Source organism: Xiphophorus hellerii, chromosome 12 (genome assembly GCF_003331165.1).
Source record: "Xiphophorus hellerii strain 12219 chromosome 12, Xiphophorus_hellerii-4.1, whole genome shotgun sequence".
Classification (NCBI taxonomy): Eukaryota; Metazoa; Chordata; class Actinopteri; order Cyprinodontiformes; family Poeciliidae; genus Xiphophorus; species Xiphophorus hellerii.
The window spans coordinates 7,663,309-7,680,971 of NC_045683.1; the positions used below are offsets into that span (position 1 = coordinate 7,663,309).

Here is a 17,663-nt window from a genome sequence, read left to right on the forward strand (position 1 = left end):
GACATGGCCAAACAAAACACAGGACTGAGGAAAAAGAGGAAGTATTGGCAGTATTTGAATGTAAATTTTAAATGCTTCCAGTTTAAAAAAAAAAAAAAACACTACTACCTGTTTCTGAAATGTCCAGCTTTTTTCCTTGCTTTTATAACATTTCAAACATCTGCCTCTTAAATGTGTTCATCTAGTAAACAAAGGCATAATTGCAAATTTCAACTTTTGAATAGCTCTTATGAGCCTAGTCTTATCTATTCTCTTTGTGACAGAAGTTGTATAGAGTTATCTTTTCCTCTTTAGCATGCTTCATTGTGTATTTCTGATTAGAACTGTCTTCATAAACCAATTTCAGCAGATAAGTATCTTAACAACACCCCACACCCACTTTGTTTTTGGCTTATGGTATTCATAAATATCCCTCCTGCTCAATGTTTGTCCCTGCCGAGCAAAGCCAGCAGTTCTCAGCCTCTGTAATTATTGCAAACACAACAGGTTTCTGTAGCTGCAGGCTGCTGCGTGTTGCAGGTATTAGGTTGTCTTCACCTTGTCAAGACCACAACCTTTGATCCGCTTTTGTCCGTGGATCTTTAACTGATCATTCTGGCCTTGGCGAGCAGTTTCTAGTTGGATTATGCGAGTTTCTTCAGCTCTTAGATGAGGCAGGAGTATCTACCTTGATCGCCTTGTTGAAGTTGCCCAAACTGTGCTTTCTTGCCCAGCGAGGAACAGTAGACTACCTGTGTAGGGCAAAGGTTGATGTAGGTCAGTCCTACACTTGAGTGCCTCCAAGAGATTGATGCCACTCAGCTGTGAGAGCATTGAAGGTAAGATGTCACCTGCAAAGCTTTTCGGTCAATTTTCTGCTTTCTTGTGCATTTATAAGGGAAGAAATAGTTTTGAATGTTCAAAAAATATCAGCTTTTACTTCCATTAGTTTATCCATAATATGTACAGCTGTGAATTGTCGTGTTTTCTTTGTGTTTCTTAGGTATAGTGTTTATAGAAAACTCCTTTAAAAGACTCCTTTTCCACTTGACAGGACAACTACAGTGCTGTAATGGCAGCAGATTTATAGCATCGAGCTAACTTTGCAGCAATTTCTAATGTTGAACTTACATTTGGTGAGGAAATCTTCTTTTGTTAAGTTTCTGTACATGACTGGTTGTGAACTGGACTTTAACTGGACCGTTGTAACCCATGAATACTCTTAGTCAGCCACTCTGTTGTAGTTCTGGTTGTATGTTTTGGGTCGTTGCCATGTTGGTAGGCGAACCACCGCTCCAATCTCAACTCCGCTGCAGCTTCCACCACGTTTTCATCTACGATTGCTCCTTCTTTAGCTTCAGCTTTCATTTCCTTGTTGAAGAAAGGGACCCCCAGCATGACGCTGTCACAACACGCCGTGACGATGCTGACGGTTTATTCAGGCTGGTCTGCTGTTATTTTTCCTCCTCACATGATGGTTTGAATGTAGGCCAAAAAGATTTATTTTAATCTCACCTGGATAACCTGACTAATGGTTTCCCTGTCTTAACGTTCTTTCATGTGAGTTCCTTCTACACAAAATGATGCCATCACTCCCTTGATGGGAGTTAATACACATTTTTTAAATGTGTATTAATGACAACATACATGGTCTCTCAATCTTCCACACGTTTGCTAAGTCCTCTAGCTTATGGCAAACTACAAACTGAACTTTTTCCATAACAAAAACAATCCATGAATCCCTTTCCTTCCACTTTGCACTTTGACTACTTTGTGCTGGTCTGTCACATCAAATTAAAACAAAATATACAAAATTTTGTGGTTGTGATGTGACAAAGTCTGAAAACCCCTGAGGGCATGAATATAAACCTACCAAATAAACTTGCACAATTCGGAGCAAAGATGTTGTTGCAAAACTTCACTTTAGTAATTCCTATGATCTTTGACTCCAAAAAGAAATCCTTGACACTGGCAATCTTAAAAACAGAGTCCGGGTGAGGGTTTGCTGAGTCAACAGATCTTAATCTGGTTTTATTACAATATTGAGGAAAGATATCTGTTACTTTGACACTGACTTTGTCAAGTTTTGCTTGCAAAATAAGTTCCTGTTACTCCTTAGCATTGATTGTACCGTTACGCAGAGGGATTTAGTTTCTTTACTTTTAAATGTACAGTTTAGTTTCTTTTATTTTAAGTTATGCTCTGAAATATGGTGGCAAATTAGGGCCATTAAAGACAAAAAGGAGGAGTAAATTCCTGTAAAAAACCTCTGAAAGTTTGAGATCAATCTCAGAAATGTTCTAGGAAAAACAAGGAAATTTCTGAGATTCAAAGTTGAAAATGTTCAAACTCAGAAATTTCCAAGTTTTTTTCTAAAAATTTCTAGAAGATTTCAGTTTTTTTGTCATAAATTTACTCCTCTTTTTTTCCTGTCTCTAATGGCCCCAGTACGCCAGTGTACTGACATCGATTAGTTTGTGAAATTCACTTTCTTTAGATTTGGGTCAAAGTTGCTCACAGTCGCAGACTGACAGTGTGATTAGTGCAAGAAGATGAAGCAACACATCCTGGCACGTTATTCAGAGTTTCAACACGTGTGTTTCTGCTACGTTTGCTTTCCAGCAACTACGGGCGCTGACCTGTTGCAATGACTTCAGTGGATGTCAGAGTGTTATAAAGGAGCACAGCGGTTCTGTTTCATAATCAATCTCCTTATCTGGCTGGAGAGTCCTCGACGAAAAGCATCTGAAGGGTTTTAATGCTGATTTTATTTTACACTTTGTCTTTTTAGCTACTAGAAGAGTGTCGAGGAGAGTCTTGCAGTAGCTGTCATGCTAGAGGGAAAAACTGATGTTCCACCTGCAGCATTAAAGACGAGCACCGTTCCTCCTGCCAAACCTCCAAGAACCTTCGATCAGGACGACAATCCAAAAACGTCTCCTAAAGGTACCGATCGAACTCCGAGTGTCACGTTTAGAGAAAAGAAAGCTCAGTTCCAGTCAGGCGTTCACATGCACTCAACATGGTAACAAATGTCACTTTTATTTTGGTCTGCTAGTGACGCATTTGACTTGTTCTTTTTTATAGGTGAAAACTTTAAGTTGTACAACATACAACTTGAAGTAGTTCAAGAAAATTAGGAATTAGGCAGACATCAGCTTTTCTCTAATCCACCCATAGTCAAAAGCTACTGACATTATTGGTAGAGCTCAGCTACACTAGATGCTTTTTTGCTGGGATTTTAAGGACAGATTATAGATTTATTTTGATATTTTACAAACCACAGCTCATATTAAGCCAAAAGTATTCATGTTGTGGGTTTGGGATATCTGAAACATCCATCTGTTGACTTGAAGTGAAGCCACAAAACTTTAAACTAATCCATCACCTTCACTATCCCATTCAACAGGCCCAACATCTTGATGCTGCCACCACCATGCTTGACAGTTACTTCATATACCGAAACTTAGTGGATTATGCGTAAGGTTTGGGTCTGTACCAGGAAACCAATCAGTTAAAATGATCTGACAAGAGTGGTCAAATATCCTACAGGCATCATGGCAGAAACTTGTTGATGTGACTTCACATGATCCACATGTATGTTCTGAATAACATGGCATTCATGGCTATTGCAGCGTCTGAAATATACTGTATATCCCCCCAAATGTAAATAAATACCTAAAAATCAAAACACTGAAAGAATCTTAGTTAAAAATCAATTTCTTAAATGATTAATGCAAACATTGTGATGGGATTGAAATCATGAATACATTACTTTTAAACAGTTAATTTTCATTTTCATGGGTTTTCCTTTTTAGGGCTTTATTTGTAAAATAAAAATATTGAAAAATTAAAGGTTAAGCAGTCTTAAAAATCGTATAAAGTTAGAGACAAATTTGAAAATGAGTTCTGGTTTGATTAAAGTGAATAAACAGATAAATTCACCCTGTCAGGGATTTTCCACAGCATTCTGTCTTCTTTAAATATCTCATTTTATTACAAAGCAGAGAGGAATGTCTTAAAGATCTTCCTGTTTGATACATTCAAAGGTTGTTTGTGACAAATTTGATCACTTGGAATCAACATAGACACAGTTTCAAGAAAGGTAGTTAAGGTAGTTTCCCTTAGATTGGATAGATTTTAGTCATTTTATGGAGCTGTATAATATAAGTTTTAGTTTCATTACAGGCATAAATTTCCAGTTAAAACAGTAAAATTTACACACTGTATATAAACATATACAAGAACTGTTGACTTGAGGTGAAGTATTATAAAAATGCTGTAAGGCAAAGTATAATTTTTAAACACATCTAGGAGTGGTATCATGCTCAGCAGTCAAACTTCTCAAAACAGATCTTTTCTCTGATTTTATTTAAAAACAAAAGGTAGTGAAACTAAATCCAATGAGAAATAACAGATTGAGTCTCAATCTTCTGTACTCATCAGAAGAGGGTGCAGCAGATCGATATTGCGTCCTCAAACCAAACCTGGTGGGTGAGTGTGTCAGTACATTCCTCAGCCACCTGCTCAGGATCAGATAACAACCTACTTCCTCTCTTATGCCGGCTACCGCGACGCTGACACAGCAGGCGTGACTCTCCTGCTGGGATGTTTTCTCTCCTCTCACTCACCTTAGTCTTCTCCTGAACCTCGAGCTCGCCTCCTCGTCTTGTTTTCAAATGGCAGGTAAAAGCTTCTGCATCTGTTGTCCCAATGCAGAGCGGAAAAAGTCGGTTACCTTGATGTCAGCGGAATTGGTGACCATGTTGGCCCCCACTGAGATGCTGTTTACCTCAGAGAGAAACCAGCCGGTCAGGCTGAGGATGGAGGGCTCGGGTCCAGGCTCGGAGATTCCCATCACCATTCACCAGTTGTTCCTGGAGGCGGTGGAGAGCTACGGGGATCATCCGGCTTTGGTTTTCAAGAAAGATGGCCAGACGATGACTCTGACCTGGAGGCAGTACTACGAACAATGTCGTACAGCGGCCAAGAGCTTCCTCAAGGTTGGTGCTTTCTAAGAGTCTGTGCTTCGGAAAGTGTTTTCTGATTTTACTGCTAAATTAATAACAGTTTTATCTGTTTTCAGTTCACAATACACAGCAAAGCCCTTTATTCCTCCACAATGCATAGCTATGGAGTTCCAATTGTGCCAAAAGTATTTACTCCTATTCATAAAATCTGACATTTTTCAGATTTTGCCACGTTGCAAACAGACTTTTATGCATTTAGTTGTTATTTTATGTGAGTAACAACAACTACATAATAATTGGATGTCAGTTATTAAAATTTGTATGGTATACTTTGTAACCAGTCCCTTGTAACAAGAGTCAAGATGACATGACATGGAATTATTTCATACTTATAAATATGTCTCAACTGAAAAAAAATAAATTTAGATGAATTCAGAACGGCCCTTCAATGAGACGGCAGAGTCAAACTAGTTTCTGAGGTTTGGTTCGACCAATAAACCAAGATATCGCCTGATAAGTGAGCTTCAATCAGATTGGACGGAGAATGTGAACATCAGATACCAAATCTTAAAGCAGATCTTCAGATTAGATCTAAATCTGGACTTTGACTGAGCCATTCTACTGTTCTAAACCATGCCATTTTGTCACTGGATGCTTATCAGCAGTCATTATCTGAACTATGTTTCAGCCTCTATGTTTCAAAAATTTTTCTGGGATAGGCCTGCATTTATTTTCATAATTCCTCTCATCAACTATTACAAGTCGCCACCTTCCTCTAGAATGAAGCATCTCCACTGTGTGATACTCCCACCACCATGTTTGACCATGGGAATGGGAAAAGGGAAACTTTTTTATGACTTTCTTTCAGCAATAGATTCCTCTATAAAGACTAAATCTGTGGAGTCCATGACTAACATCAGCTGTTAATTTCTGCAGCTCCTTAAATTCCTGACAGATGAGCTCCGTTTGCAAATAAATAGTTTGAAGAGAATTGGTTGCACTGGATTTTATTTATGGCATTAGAGTAAGGAAGGTGATAAAAAATATAAAAAACACACCCGTTTTTCAGAATATCATTTGTAAAAAAATGTTTTAACTTGCACAAGGTTTAATTACTTTTCCAGGGGACAGTATGTACTCTTAACTGCAATGTTGTCTGAAAAAAAATACTGTTACACTTTCTGTAATTTTATGTTTTCCTGATGAGCTGTTAAACCGTAGTGTTGGACTGTTTCCTCATGTGATGTCTGTTTCTGACTTGTAGAACTGAGGATATTAATTGTTTTGTCCATTTATCGCCTATGTGGAAATTTACCAGCCAAATTAGTTTTCTTCACTGCAGGACTGTTGGCAGCCACAGAGATTTACCCTAATGACCATTTACATGATGCCTGCACATACGAACATGTCCAAATATTTTTGACACATTCGGAACCCAATAGCCCATAGACTTAGTTTATATTATTCTAAGTTTAAGGTAAAAATCAACATGTCGTTTCCAAAAATGTATTCCAATTAAGAGACTTAATCAATGTCTAAAAACTATTGAGTGATACATCCGTCTTCATTTGTTTCCAGCATTATTCTAAAAGAGGAAAGTTTAATATGCAGCTCTGTACGACACCAATCTAAACATTTTACTCCAAAGTGAATATTCACAGTTTAAATGATGCAAAATATGAAGAAGTCGCTTCAAGATGATCTGTTATTTCTGCCTGTGTATTATGTATTACGTATATCCATTAATTATAAAAATAATTTTTTAGATTTTCATGAGAATTTGAGCAAGTTGAAGTGTAATCTAGAAATTAGTGTCTGATCTGTGGTGAAAATGTCCCACTGAAAACCAAAACTTGGGCGTGTGAAATCCGCAGCTTCGGTCATGTCTCGTGTTTCACTGCCCTGAAAACCCGATTTAGGCCAAAGGCATGGCGTCGCCGCGGCGTTATTACGGCACATTGTTCTTTCCCTTCACAGCTCGGGTTGGAGCGTTTCCATGGAGTCGGCATTCTGGGATTCAACTCTCCTGAGTGGTTCATCTCGGACATCGGCTGCATCTTAGCAGGGTGAGATCACACATCAGCGCCTCGACAACAGTCCATGCAAAGTCTTATTGTCCAGGTTTTTAAGGCTTTCTCACTTCACTCCGTCTGTTTCTGTCTTTCCTCAAACTGGTTTGACCAGTTTGCCAAGAATCTGAAATATAATGAGTTCATAGGAACTTTGGTGTTTCCTCTGCCCTCTAGAAAACGTAAAACAGCGCACAAAAAACTGTAAGTTAAGTAAACAGTAAATGTATGGATGTTACAGCTGTTACGACTGGCTCAAGGTCATAACAATAACGGGAGACCATGCAGGGATTAAAGTGCATAAAAAGGAATGTTTATTAACACAAACAACAATGGATTGAGGATGTCAGTATCAGTGGTGTAATGCAAATGCTTGGATGTGGTGTATGAGTGCATATGGAGTTGTTGAAGTGCAAAAACAAAGACAAACTCAAATGTGCAAAAGGAGGGGAGCTGAGGCCTGGCAACAAAACACCGCAAGCATCGAGGCAGAGTGGACGCTGATGGCGACCCAGAAGGTGGAGACAGCCAGGTTTAAATGCTCTGTGCTCCAAATGAATAAAATCAGCAACACCTGTAAAGGGGAGGAGCACAAAGACAGACAACAAGACACCTGCAACCCAGCCATTAAGGCCCAGGGCCGTAACACCCCCACCCTTAAGAAAAGGGCCCCAAAGGGGAACCTTTAAAAACTCAAAACAAACATGAATTTAAAAATGTTTGGGCTGGTAGTACGTTACCAAAATTCAGTGTCCAGGATGACAGCCGCCACATCGTCAGCCGCCACGTCCCACAGCCATAAGTTGCTGTGCCCATCATGCCTGGTCACTGGTTAGGAAGACTGGCAAAGAACGGTACAGCAGCTGAAACAGGACATGTCCTTACTGCTTCAATACCCTCAAGATACCAAGAAGAGAAAACCACTTATGAACACAGAGCTGACACACAAGTGACCTACCACAGGTTCACAGCCAAATCAAAAATGGATTCACCCAGTTACCACTCCACAAAGCAATAACCAGCAATCCAACCAGATCTGAACTGGTGTTACCCAACACAAAAGGTCACAGCAACAAGTGGTCCACTACCACAAAACGTTGCTACACAAGTCAGGTAAGCAAACGTGACCGAAAATATGGAGATCAATACCCACAACATGATCACTCTTAGCATGGTCCAGGACCATACTCAAAGTTACTGCTGTCTCACAGCCAGCAACACCAAAAGAGTGTCAAACCAAAAGTGAGCCGATATCTCCACAACACCAAAAGGTCACATCACCGCTTAACCAAGTGTTCAGGATTCTCCTCATCAAATAAACAAAACATGGAGCCACACCCACAACAACCCCAGCATGGTCCACTACCACACTCTTAAGGGATTCAAACAAAATGTGGGCCAACTCCTCCACCAGAACGGTCATTTCACAACCAGGCTCAAAGCACACTTTTTCCTTCCACTGAACCTGAAACTCGAACAAGTTAGTTTGCTGCTCACCAGACAAACCAGCGACAGTCGCCATTAAAAATGGAGACGAGTTTAGACAAGGCTCTAACACACCAACCTCAAACAAATTTTAAATTTCTAAAAGTGCCGATCACATTTTCACGTGACACTCCAGGCAAGATCACAACTGCTCTGCCATCATTATAATTGCTCTTAACACATCTACAAAACATTTAACCATTAAAAGCCTCAACCTGATCCATAGTTTATAACGACGGACAAGTGACAATTCAATGCACAATAAAAACTCAAAATGACCACCCGCAGTGTGTCCCCGCTAACTGCCTAGCGAAGAAGCTTACAAACTCATCCCTAGTCTTCGGGAGGCGTAGCGATGGGTTTTTATGCATTTAAAAACCAGTGGCACGATAAAGGTGACAAGCAGGCTGTCACCCCCACGAAACCATGGAATGCTCCCGAGCCGATGAAGGGAAAGGGGATAGGGAAGCTCTACCCGCCGTACCTCCACACTAGAAAATAATGCGGTGAAACCCCTGTTGGGAAACGCCGCTAAAACCTGCAAGGGGACACCTGCTCAAAAACGCTTTACTAGTGCACATTAAAAACTTGACACTTACCTACATCGTTAAAATCAAAGCTATGGAACAAGCATCCCGCTCCAAAACCACAAAATACACAGCACGTTATCCAAACCACCTGCATATCCCCCAAGAGCGCACAAGTCCAAATAAGGACAATTACGTCACGGGATTCCCCCGTCACCAATTAAACGCACAGAAATGGCGTCTCAGCGTAACGCTAACGAGCCAGAAATCCAACGCGAAACAAGCGCTCAAACAACGTAAATCAGACCAAAGGCAAGACAAAAAGTCAAACGTACCGAACCAAACAGAACTCACAAAACCGTTTGAACGAGCCCCCAATTGTTACGACTGGCTCAAGGTCATAACAATAACGGGAGACCATGCAGGGATTAAAGTGCATAAAAAGGAATGTTTATTAACACAAACAACAATGGATTGAGGATGTCAGTATCAGTGGTGTAATGCAAATGCTTGGATGTGGTGTATGAGTGCATATGGAGTTGTTGAAGTGCAAAAACAAAGACAAACTCAAATGTGCAAAAGGAGGGGAGCTGAGGCCTGGCAACAAAACACCGCAAGCATCGAGGCAGAGTGGACGCTGATGGCGACCCAGAAGGTGGAGACAGCCAGGTTTAAATGCTCTGTGCTCCAAATGAATAAAATCAGCAACACCTGTAAAGGGGAGGAGCACAAAGACAGACAACAAGACACCTGCAACCCAGCCATTAAGGCCCAGGGCCGTAACACAGCCATAAAAATCAGTTTACCTCTGTTTATAAATTAACAGTTTGGTTAGTTTCTTATTACTTTAGGCATTAATGTTTCTTGAAAAATACACAATCCTTTGGGATTTGGTGTCGTGTTTTAGAACTCAAGTACTTTAACATTATATTATGAAATGAAGTGACATCAGACTTACATAGTGCTTTATTAAGACACTGAAATACTCCTTGTATGAAATCATGTGATTTCATGTGAATGCACACATTCACATGCTGATGATGGATTGTAGCCAACTTCAAACGTCAGCAAATAGCTTCTTGCTAAAAGTTCGATTTTCTGAATGCCTCTTGTTTCTAAAATTAGTTTCTGTCTGGAGTAGAAAGAGCTGCACAATTTCCTCCTTGTTTCCTGACAGGTACTCAGATAACTCGCATGTCTTCGGGTTTACCTTTTATTCCACTGACATACTTTTGATCTCCAAGTTTATTTATTTGTCAAAAATAAACAAATAAATGTATTTATTTATAAATTTATTTATAAATTAATCCTCTTCATTTTCATAAGGGGGAAAATTAATTTTAAATACATAAATAAGCCTTTAAGGAAGATATTATTCTTTCTTCAACTGAACCCAAACTTTAGGAAATGTACATAAAAGGTTCAAATTTAACAGAGTAGCTTAACTCACAAATCTCTGTTTGGGGAAACTTGATAAATTAGCCTTAAACAGTAGATTATTTACAAGCAGGAAATGATTAACAGTGGTCATTGTTTGGTTTCATTGAGTTTTTATGCCACAGGGGTCTGGCTGCCGGTATTTACACGACCAACTCTGCGGAAGCCTGTCACTACGTAGCCTCTAACTGCGAGGCAAACGTCCTGGTAGTGGAGAACCAGTACCAGCTCGAAAAGATCCTGAAGGTCAGACGGTTCAGCGCAGCATCTAAACCCTCAGTGTGCTATTTTTAGAGCTCTGGCAGACTTATGAGTAACTACTAAACCTGATGTTTGTCTCTTCCTGCAGGTCAAAAGTCAGTTACCTCATCTGAAAGCTATTGTCCAGTATGAAGGTGAACTGGAGCAGAAAGCAGAGTTCCTCTACACAGTATGTTGACAATCAAACTCATTGATCAATTAGAAACATCACATGGTCTTTAGGACGTCTGGTAACATGTTTTCTATGACAACATCATCTTTTTATTGGAGAATTATTGCCTTTCAGGGTGACTGATCACAATAAACAACAACACAGCTGTAGTTTTTGTTTGTCCCAGTTTTATTTAAACCTTTTTCTTTCTGCAGTGGGACCAGTTTATGAAGCTTGGAGAGAACATTCCCAACAAGAAGCTGAATGCTGTGATCGAGAGTCTGCGGCCCAATGAGTGCTGCACCCTCATCTACACCTCCGGCACCACCGGAAACCCCAAAGGCGTCATGCTGAGCCACGACAATGTGAGTCCGCTCTTCAGCAGCACCGCAAAAGACGAAAAAGTTTGGTTCAGGTCTGATTTATTCAGAGAATTCATTTGATCAGTTTAGTGAAGAAAGAAATTTTGTTTTATTTGACAATAATCTTGAAGACACTGGTGGGTTAGTAGTTTTATTAGCAACTACAAGCTTCATGGGATCAGTCAGCAGTTACATGTCACAGATCCCAGGTGTCATGTGTTGTGTTGTCAGAACAAGCCCTCATCATCACTCCCACAGCGCCGTGCTTGACAGCACAGACGCACCAATCAGTATACAGGAAACTGGAATCAGTCTGTTTGTTCTGATTCGCTACGGCTGCTGATGGGGATGACAGGCGCTAACGACTCGCTCTTTCTTTGTTCCATTCGTTGCCTGGACTCTGATTCTCTTTTTTACTTTTTTTTTCTGATCAAACCTGAAATCAGCAGGACAGACATTTTTAAACAGTGTTTTATTTTTTTCAACAGTTCAGTCCAGACAAAACCTGAGCTGATGCTAGAACCAAAAACAAGTTAAGCTCAACCTAAAGTTTTAATGTTCAGGTTTACCCTGCAATGGATGAAGGAAGAAGAGTGAAATATTCAACTACAGATTATTTAAGAATCAAGCAGAAAAATACCGAGGGTTCTTTGATCAAACATATTTGATATTTATAACTTCTGTACAGAACATAAGTGGGATAGATGTGATGAATTTAAAGGTTGCATCAATTGAACGCCACCAGTAAGGCAGACTGTAGTTTCCTTTTCCTGCTCAGTTTTCACCTGTTTTTTTGATCAAACTTCAAGGCTGCCTCGTCTTTTCCCCGGTCAGATCACGTGGACGGCCCGCACCGTGTCCAAGATGATAAACCCACACTGCTGCGAGGAAGTACTGGTCAGTTACCTGCCGCTCAGCCACATCGCAGCGCAGATGATGGACATTTGGTGCTCCATGAGTCTCGTAGCCACCGCCCATTTTGCAGAGCCGGACGCCCTGAAGGTTGAGCTAGCATCGGTTTGTTAGCACCAACCCTGGTTCCGGGTGTTAATATTGTCAACCGTTGTTCCTGTTTTCAGGGATCTTTGGTGAACACGCTGAAAGAGGCGCGTCCGACCGGCTTCCTGGGCGTTCCTCGGGTTTGGGAGAAGATCCAGGAGAGCATGAAAGCTGTTGGCGCCAAGGGCTCCGCGCTGAGGAAGAGGGTGGCGGACTGGGCCAAGGCCATCGGCCTGCAGTACAGCTACAGCGCCATGAACGGGTGAGTCGGCTTCAAGCACAGTTTGAGGAGAAACACAGTTTTTATGTAAAGATAGCATCATATGCTGTGTGTGTCTCTGAACCAACAATCACAGAGTCCTGGGAAAAACTATTTACCCTTCACAGATTTCTTCTGTTTTTGATTTTTAAACTCTTAAGTGTTTCAGATCATCAGACTAATTTCACTATCACGCCTGTGCAGTTTTCAGATTAAGCTTTAATTTGTTATTATATGGAAAAGAGAAAAAAAGTGAAAGTTCAATTGAGAGTATTGTGATCTCCTTCTAAACAACCTTTGAGTGTCTTTTTGTCGCCAAGATTTTCCTGCTGTGTTTGAAAGAGCAGATCAAGGTGTTGCTACAGCCGATCAGAAATAAACGAAACAACTTTTAGAGCAGGAATCCGATTAAAAACGCCAATAAAGAGGAAAAATACATATTTATACATTGGAAATCACTCATGTCTGTTGCTTTGTTCCCTTTGTGAGGTCATCAGACAGATATCAATCAATCAAATTTTATTTGTCTAGCACATTTCAGCAGCAAGGCATTTCAAAGTACTTTACATCATATCAAACACAGAAACACAATGCAAGATAGAATCAACAATCAAAACACGACATTAAGTCAAGTTCCATCAATAACTTTGAAATTGATTACATTTCAAATACAATCCTAAACAGGTGGGTTTTTAGTCGAGATTTAAAGGAAGTCAGTGTTTCAGCTGTTTTACAGTTTTCTGGAAGTTTGTTCCAAGTTTGAGGTGCATAGATGCTGAAAGCTGCTTCTCCTCGTTTGGTTCTGGTTCTGGGGATGCAGACCAGAACCGGAGGACCTGAGAGGTTCTGGAAGGTTGATACAACAACAGCAGATCTTTAATGTATTGTGGTGCTAAGCTGTTCAGTGATTTGTAAACTAACAACAGTATTTTAAAGTCTATTCTTTGAGCTACAGGGAGCCAGTGGAGGGACTTTAAAACTGGTGTTATGTGCAAGGATTGTTATGATGTGTTTTATCATGAGTTTTTAACCATGAGATGTTCTACATGAGGCAGGAGGTCTGAGCTAAAAATGATTTAGTTCATAGAAAAGTCACATATTTATAAAGTTACCGATGTTATCAAACATGAGTAGATCTGAGCACGGCGGCTCATTGGAACGCTCTGCGTCTGCTTGGCTGCAGGGAGAACGCGGTGCCGTGGGGCTTCATGCTGGCCAACAATCTGGTGTTTAAGAAGGTTCGTAGCGAGCTGGGTTTGGACCGCTGCAAGCTGACCTGCACTGGAGCCGCTCCCATCACCAAAGATACTCTGGACTACTTCATGAGCCTCAGCATCCCGGTGAAGGAGCTGTACGGCATGAGCGAGAGCTCCGGCCCGCACACCGTCTCCATCCACGAGTATCGCATTGGAAGGTCAGCAGCAAAGCATAATGGGACTTATTACTTTGAGTGAAACATTTAGTGTTTTGCATACATTTACAATGTTAAAGCGTGTTGTATCAGTTTGGCTTCTCTAAAGATGCATTTGATCAGTTTCTTTAAAAATAAAAACAAGAATTGGAGCCACACACATCTGCTTTCTGCCTATAGCTTAAAGTTGTCTGTTCCATGTTGCAACAACGCCGATTCTTCCTGTAAGTGAAAAAGAATAAATAAAATGTAAAAGATTGTGTTTGGTTTAAGAAAATAGAATCCAAATAAATGCCAGTCAGATTAATTTCTGGATTTTCTTGTCCAAGTTGTAGTCTCTGTCTGTTTCTGCTGAGGAGAAGTTGAAGAAAACCAAACCATCAACATGACGGCTTACAAACCTGGACACTGAAAGCACTGAGCTCATCTTTGTGGTTTGCCTCTGCAGCGTTGGGAAGGTGATGCCGGGCTGCAAAACGAAGCTGGAGAAGCCGGACGCGGACGGGAACGGAGAGGTCTGTTTCTGGGGCCGGCACGTCTTCATGGGCTACCTGAACATGCCCGATAAAACGACCGAGGCGCTGGATGAGCAAGGCTGGCTGCACTCTGGAGACGTGGGCAAACACGACGAGGACAACTTCCTCTACATCACAGGCAGAATAAAAGGTAACATTCTTAACCTGGGAACAAAACTGAAAGCTTTAAGACAGTTTTGGCCTAGAGCAGTGATTGTAAAAGTTTATTTTATTCTGATCTTTATATAAAACACTTCCAAAGATCTTTTACTAGAAGGTTTTACAACAGTAATGTTTATTGTTGTATGTTCACAATAATAAACTAAACTCACAGTGACATTCACAAACTGAATTTACTGGAATCTATAAATCTGTAGATCCATTGAATCCATTCAATCTTTTTAAGTGACCACACAACACAAACCTTCATTTAAAAAGTACTTTCGGTACAAAAAGGTCATTTTACATATCGAACTTAAAAAGCTGCTGTTATCTGATACAATCTTTCATTCACATTTAGATCTTAATCTGGTTCAGCCTCTCAGCACAAACAGATCAGGACTGAGACGCAAAAACACAAACAATTATAACAATAGGAGACATTTGTTACTACTTAGGTTAAAGTTACTTCCATTTAAATAAGTGAATAACCTGGATTATTACCTGAGAACTCAGCAGAGATCTTTTCTATTCCCTGGTTTCAGCTGGCAGTAAATAAGACAGTTTACTTTTATCCTAAATTATTTTGAACATTTATTCCACTTTATGTTTGGTCTTTATTTTTATAGAACTGTATTTACTATGCTTATATATTTTTGTAAATATTATTTTTTATATATATCTGTTTGAATTAAATGTAAATTTTAGTTTCCATGTATTTATTTACTTATCTTTTATTTTGATATTATTTCCATTACATTAGATGCAGCATTTTATTGACACCTTTCTTTTCCTCTTTTAGCTCCGTATTTAGTTTCTCTTTTTTGTCTCTGTGAAATATTTTGTTGTTTTATGTTTTTATTTTATGTAAACATCTTTGCTTTGCCTTTATTGCTCATGAAATGTTCTCTGAAAAACATAAATCTGCATCTTTAACTGAATCCAGAGCTCTAGTAGTAAAAATGTGATGTTTGGATTTAAAAAAAACAAAAGAAAACACAACTGCTGAAACCATGATTTTGCATTTCTATAACACTTTCTTTGTTACTCTTTTGCTAAATCAGAATAATTCATTCTGGTTTTTTTCTCTTAATTTTTTATTCTCTAAAATTTAAATCTCGGTTGCCACAACATTTTGGGAAATATTTCTTCAGACATTTGGACATTTCTTCCATCTTTATTTGTTTTAAGGATAATTTAGTGAAAGGAATTTATACAGAAAGTTTAAGCAGAATGTCTTTTTTTTTCTGCAGAGATCATCATCACCGCCGGCGGCGAGAACATCCCCCCCGTCCCCATCGAGGACGCCGTGAAGCTCGAGCTTCCCATCATCAGCAACGCCATGCTGATCGGAGACAAGCAGAAGTTCCTCTCCATGCTGCTCACGCTCAAAGTAACAAACTCCTCGTCTCTGCTAACCTCCAACCGCCGCATCAGTGAACAGGTGTGACTGATATTGTTGCGTCCGCAGTGCGTAGTGGACGACCAGGGCAACCCCACAGACACCCTGAGCCCCGAGGTGCTGGACTTCTGTCAGAAGCTCAACGTCAGGACCACCAAGGTGTCAGAGGTCATAGCCAATAAGGAGCCGGCGCTCTACAAAGTCATTCAGGAAGGCATCAACCAATTCAACAAAAGATCCACGTCCAACGCTCAGAAGATCCAGAAGTGGATCCTACTGGAGAAAGATTTCTCTGTCAACGGAGGAGAACTGGGTCAGAAAATACTTTTGTTTTTTTTAATTTTCTTTTGTTTTTGAGAAAATATTCAATTTTTAATTGTTATCGCAATTAAAATCAATAACAAATTTTACTGGACGACAAATTGTTTCAGAAATTACTGAGAAAAACGATAATATTCTCGTTCTGAGACAATTTTCACGTAATATATTGATAATGTTAGAATAGTGCAAGTTTGCTTTTTCAAAGACCAGTTCCAGCTTAAACTGGAACTGGAAGACATTTTAGATTTATAAAAATCAATAAATAAATAAAAATAACACACCCAAATCCATTAAAAAACGTATTATGAGGTCTGTGTAAGCAAAATAATATTAATCATCAGAATGGAAATGATGGAGCTCATTTTAATTTATCATGCGATTAACGGATTAACTGCAGGTCAGATTTCATCTCTGAGGATTTTATGGTTTGTTTCTGAACTCCAGAAGTTACGCTCCAAACAGAAACTGAGTCGCTGTTGTTCAGTCAACCGTTCTTTTCTTTTCTTTTCTCTTCTTTTTGTGCAGGACCCACCCTGAAACTGAGGCGGCCCATTGTGGCGAAAATGTACCAAGACAAAATTAACAAATTGTACTCGCGCTGAAGTGTCCAGCCGTGGTTCCTGGAGAAGTAAAAGACTCAGAGCAGACCTCTGTTGCCTACGCCTCTGTAAATCTCTGTCTGTTGTATCATATTTATGCTGTTCGACGTTAGCTGCCTCAAAGCGGAGCCGGGCCTCGCCGCACCTTAATACATGCAACTGAGGCTGCCGTCACCTAGCTTCTAGGAATGTAAGCTTTTTACATTTTTATTGTGTTTAATGAATGTTTTCTAAGCACTGATCCACTTTGACTTTTAAAGGTTTTTATTCTCGTCTTACAGCAGCTGTTTAAAATCTGACCTCCTGTTTCAGCATCGTGTAAAATTCTCCATGTGGGCAAACAGAAGGTCAACATGTTTTATAATGTGAATATATTGTTTAAAAAATGAACTTAACGGTCTGTATTCATCCAATCACCCCATCTGCAAATTGTAAATCGAGCATGAGTGTGTACAGTTTCACTCCTACTGAAAATATATATTTATTCTGTGATATATTTTCTGTAAATTGTCAATAAAAGAGAGTGATTTGGAGCAAATCAAACAGACCTAGCAACAACAAAAATTTTTTGTTATATATTTTGTTTCAGTCTGCAACTTGGTGCAAGAATATGAAGAGCCAAACAAATCACAATGTAATATTGCATTTAAATAGATAAATTGAAATTAATTATTTAAAATTGACATTTATTAAAACCATGTATAATTTCAGTATTTTACTATTTCACACTTTTTCTGCGTTGTTACTGCAGCTCATT

At 39.6% G+C, this 17,663-nt stretch overlaps 1 protein-coding gene across 1 annotated transcript; it reads left to right on the forward strand.

Annotated features, from left to right (window-relative positions):
• Window positions 1-423: 423 nt before the first annotated feature.
• Window positions 424-17,616, forward strand: LOC116729991 (long-chain-fatty-acid--CoA ligase ACSBG2-like). The gene is made up of 14 exons (XM_032578916.1): window positions 424-818; window positions 2,771-2,925; window positions 4,699-4,982; window positions 6,927-7,015; window positions 10,593-10,713; window positions 10,817-10,897; window positions 11,095-11,244; window positions 12,076-12,243; window positions 12,321-12,502; window positions 13,683-13,913; window positions 14,359-14,576; window positions 15,838-15,977; window positions 16,056-16,299; window positions 16,833-17,616. Exons 2-14 carry the CDS (start codon window positions 2,811-2,813, stop codon window positions 16,907-16,909), a joined length of 2,100 nt encoding a protein of 699 aa, XP_032434807.1. The 5' UTR covers window positions 424-818; window positions 2,771-2,810; the 3' UTR covers window positions 16,910-17,616.
• Window positions 17,617-17,663: the final 47 nt, after the last annotated feature.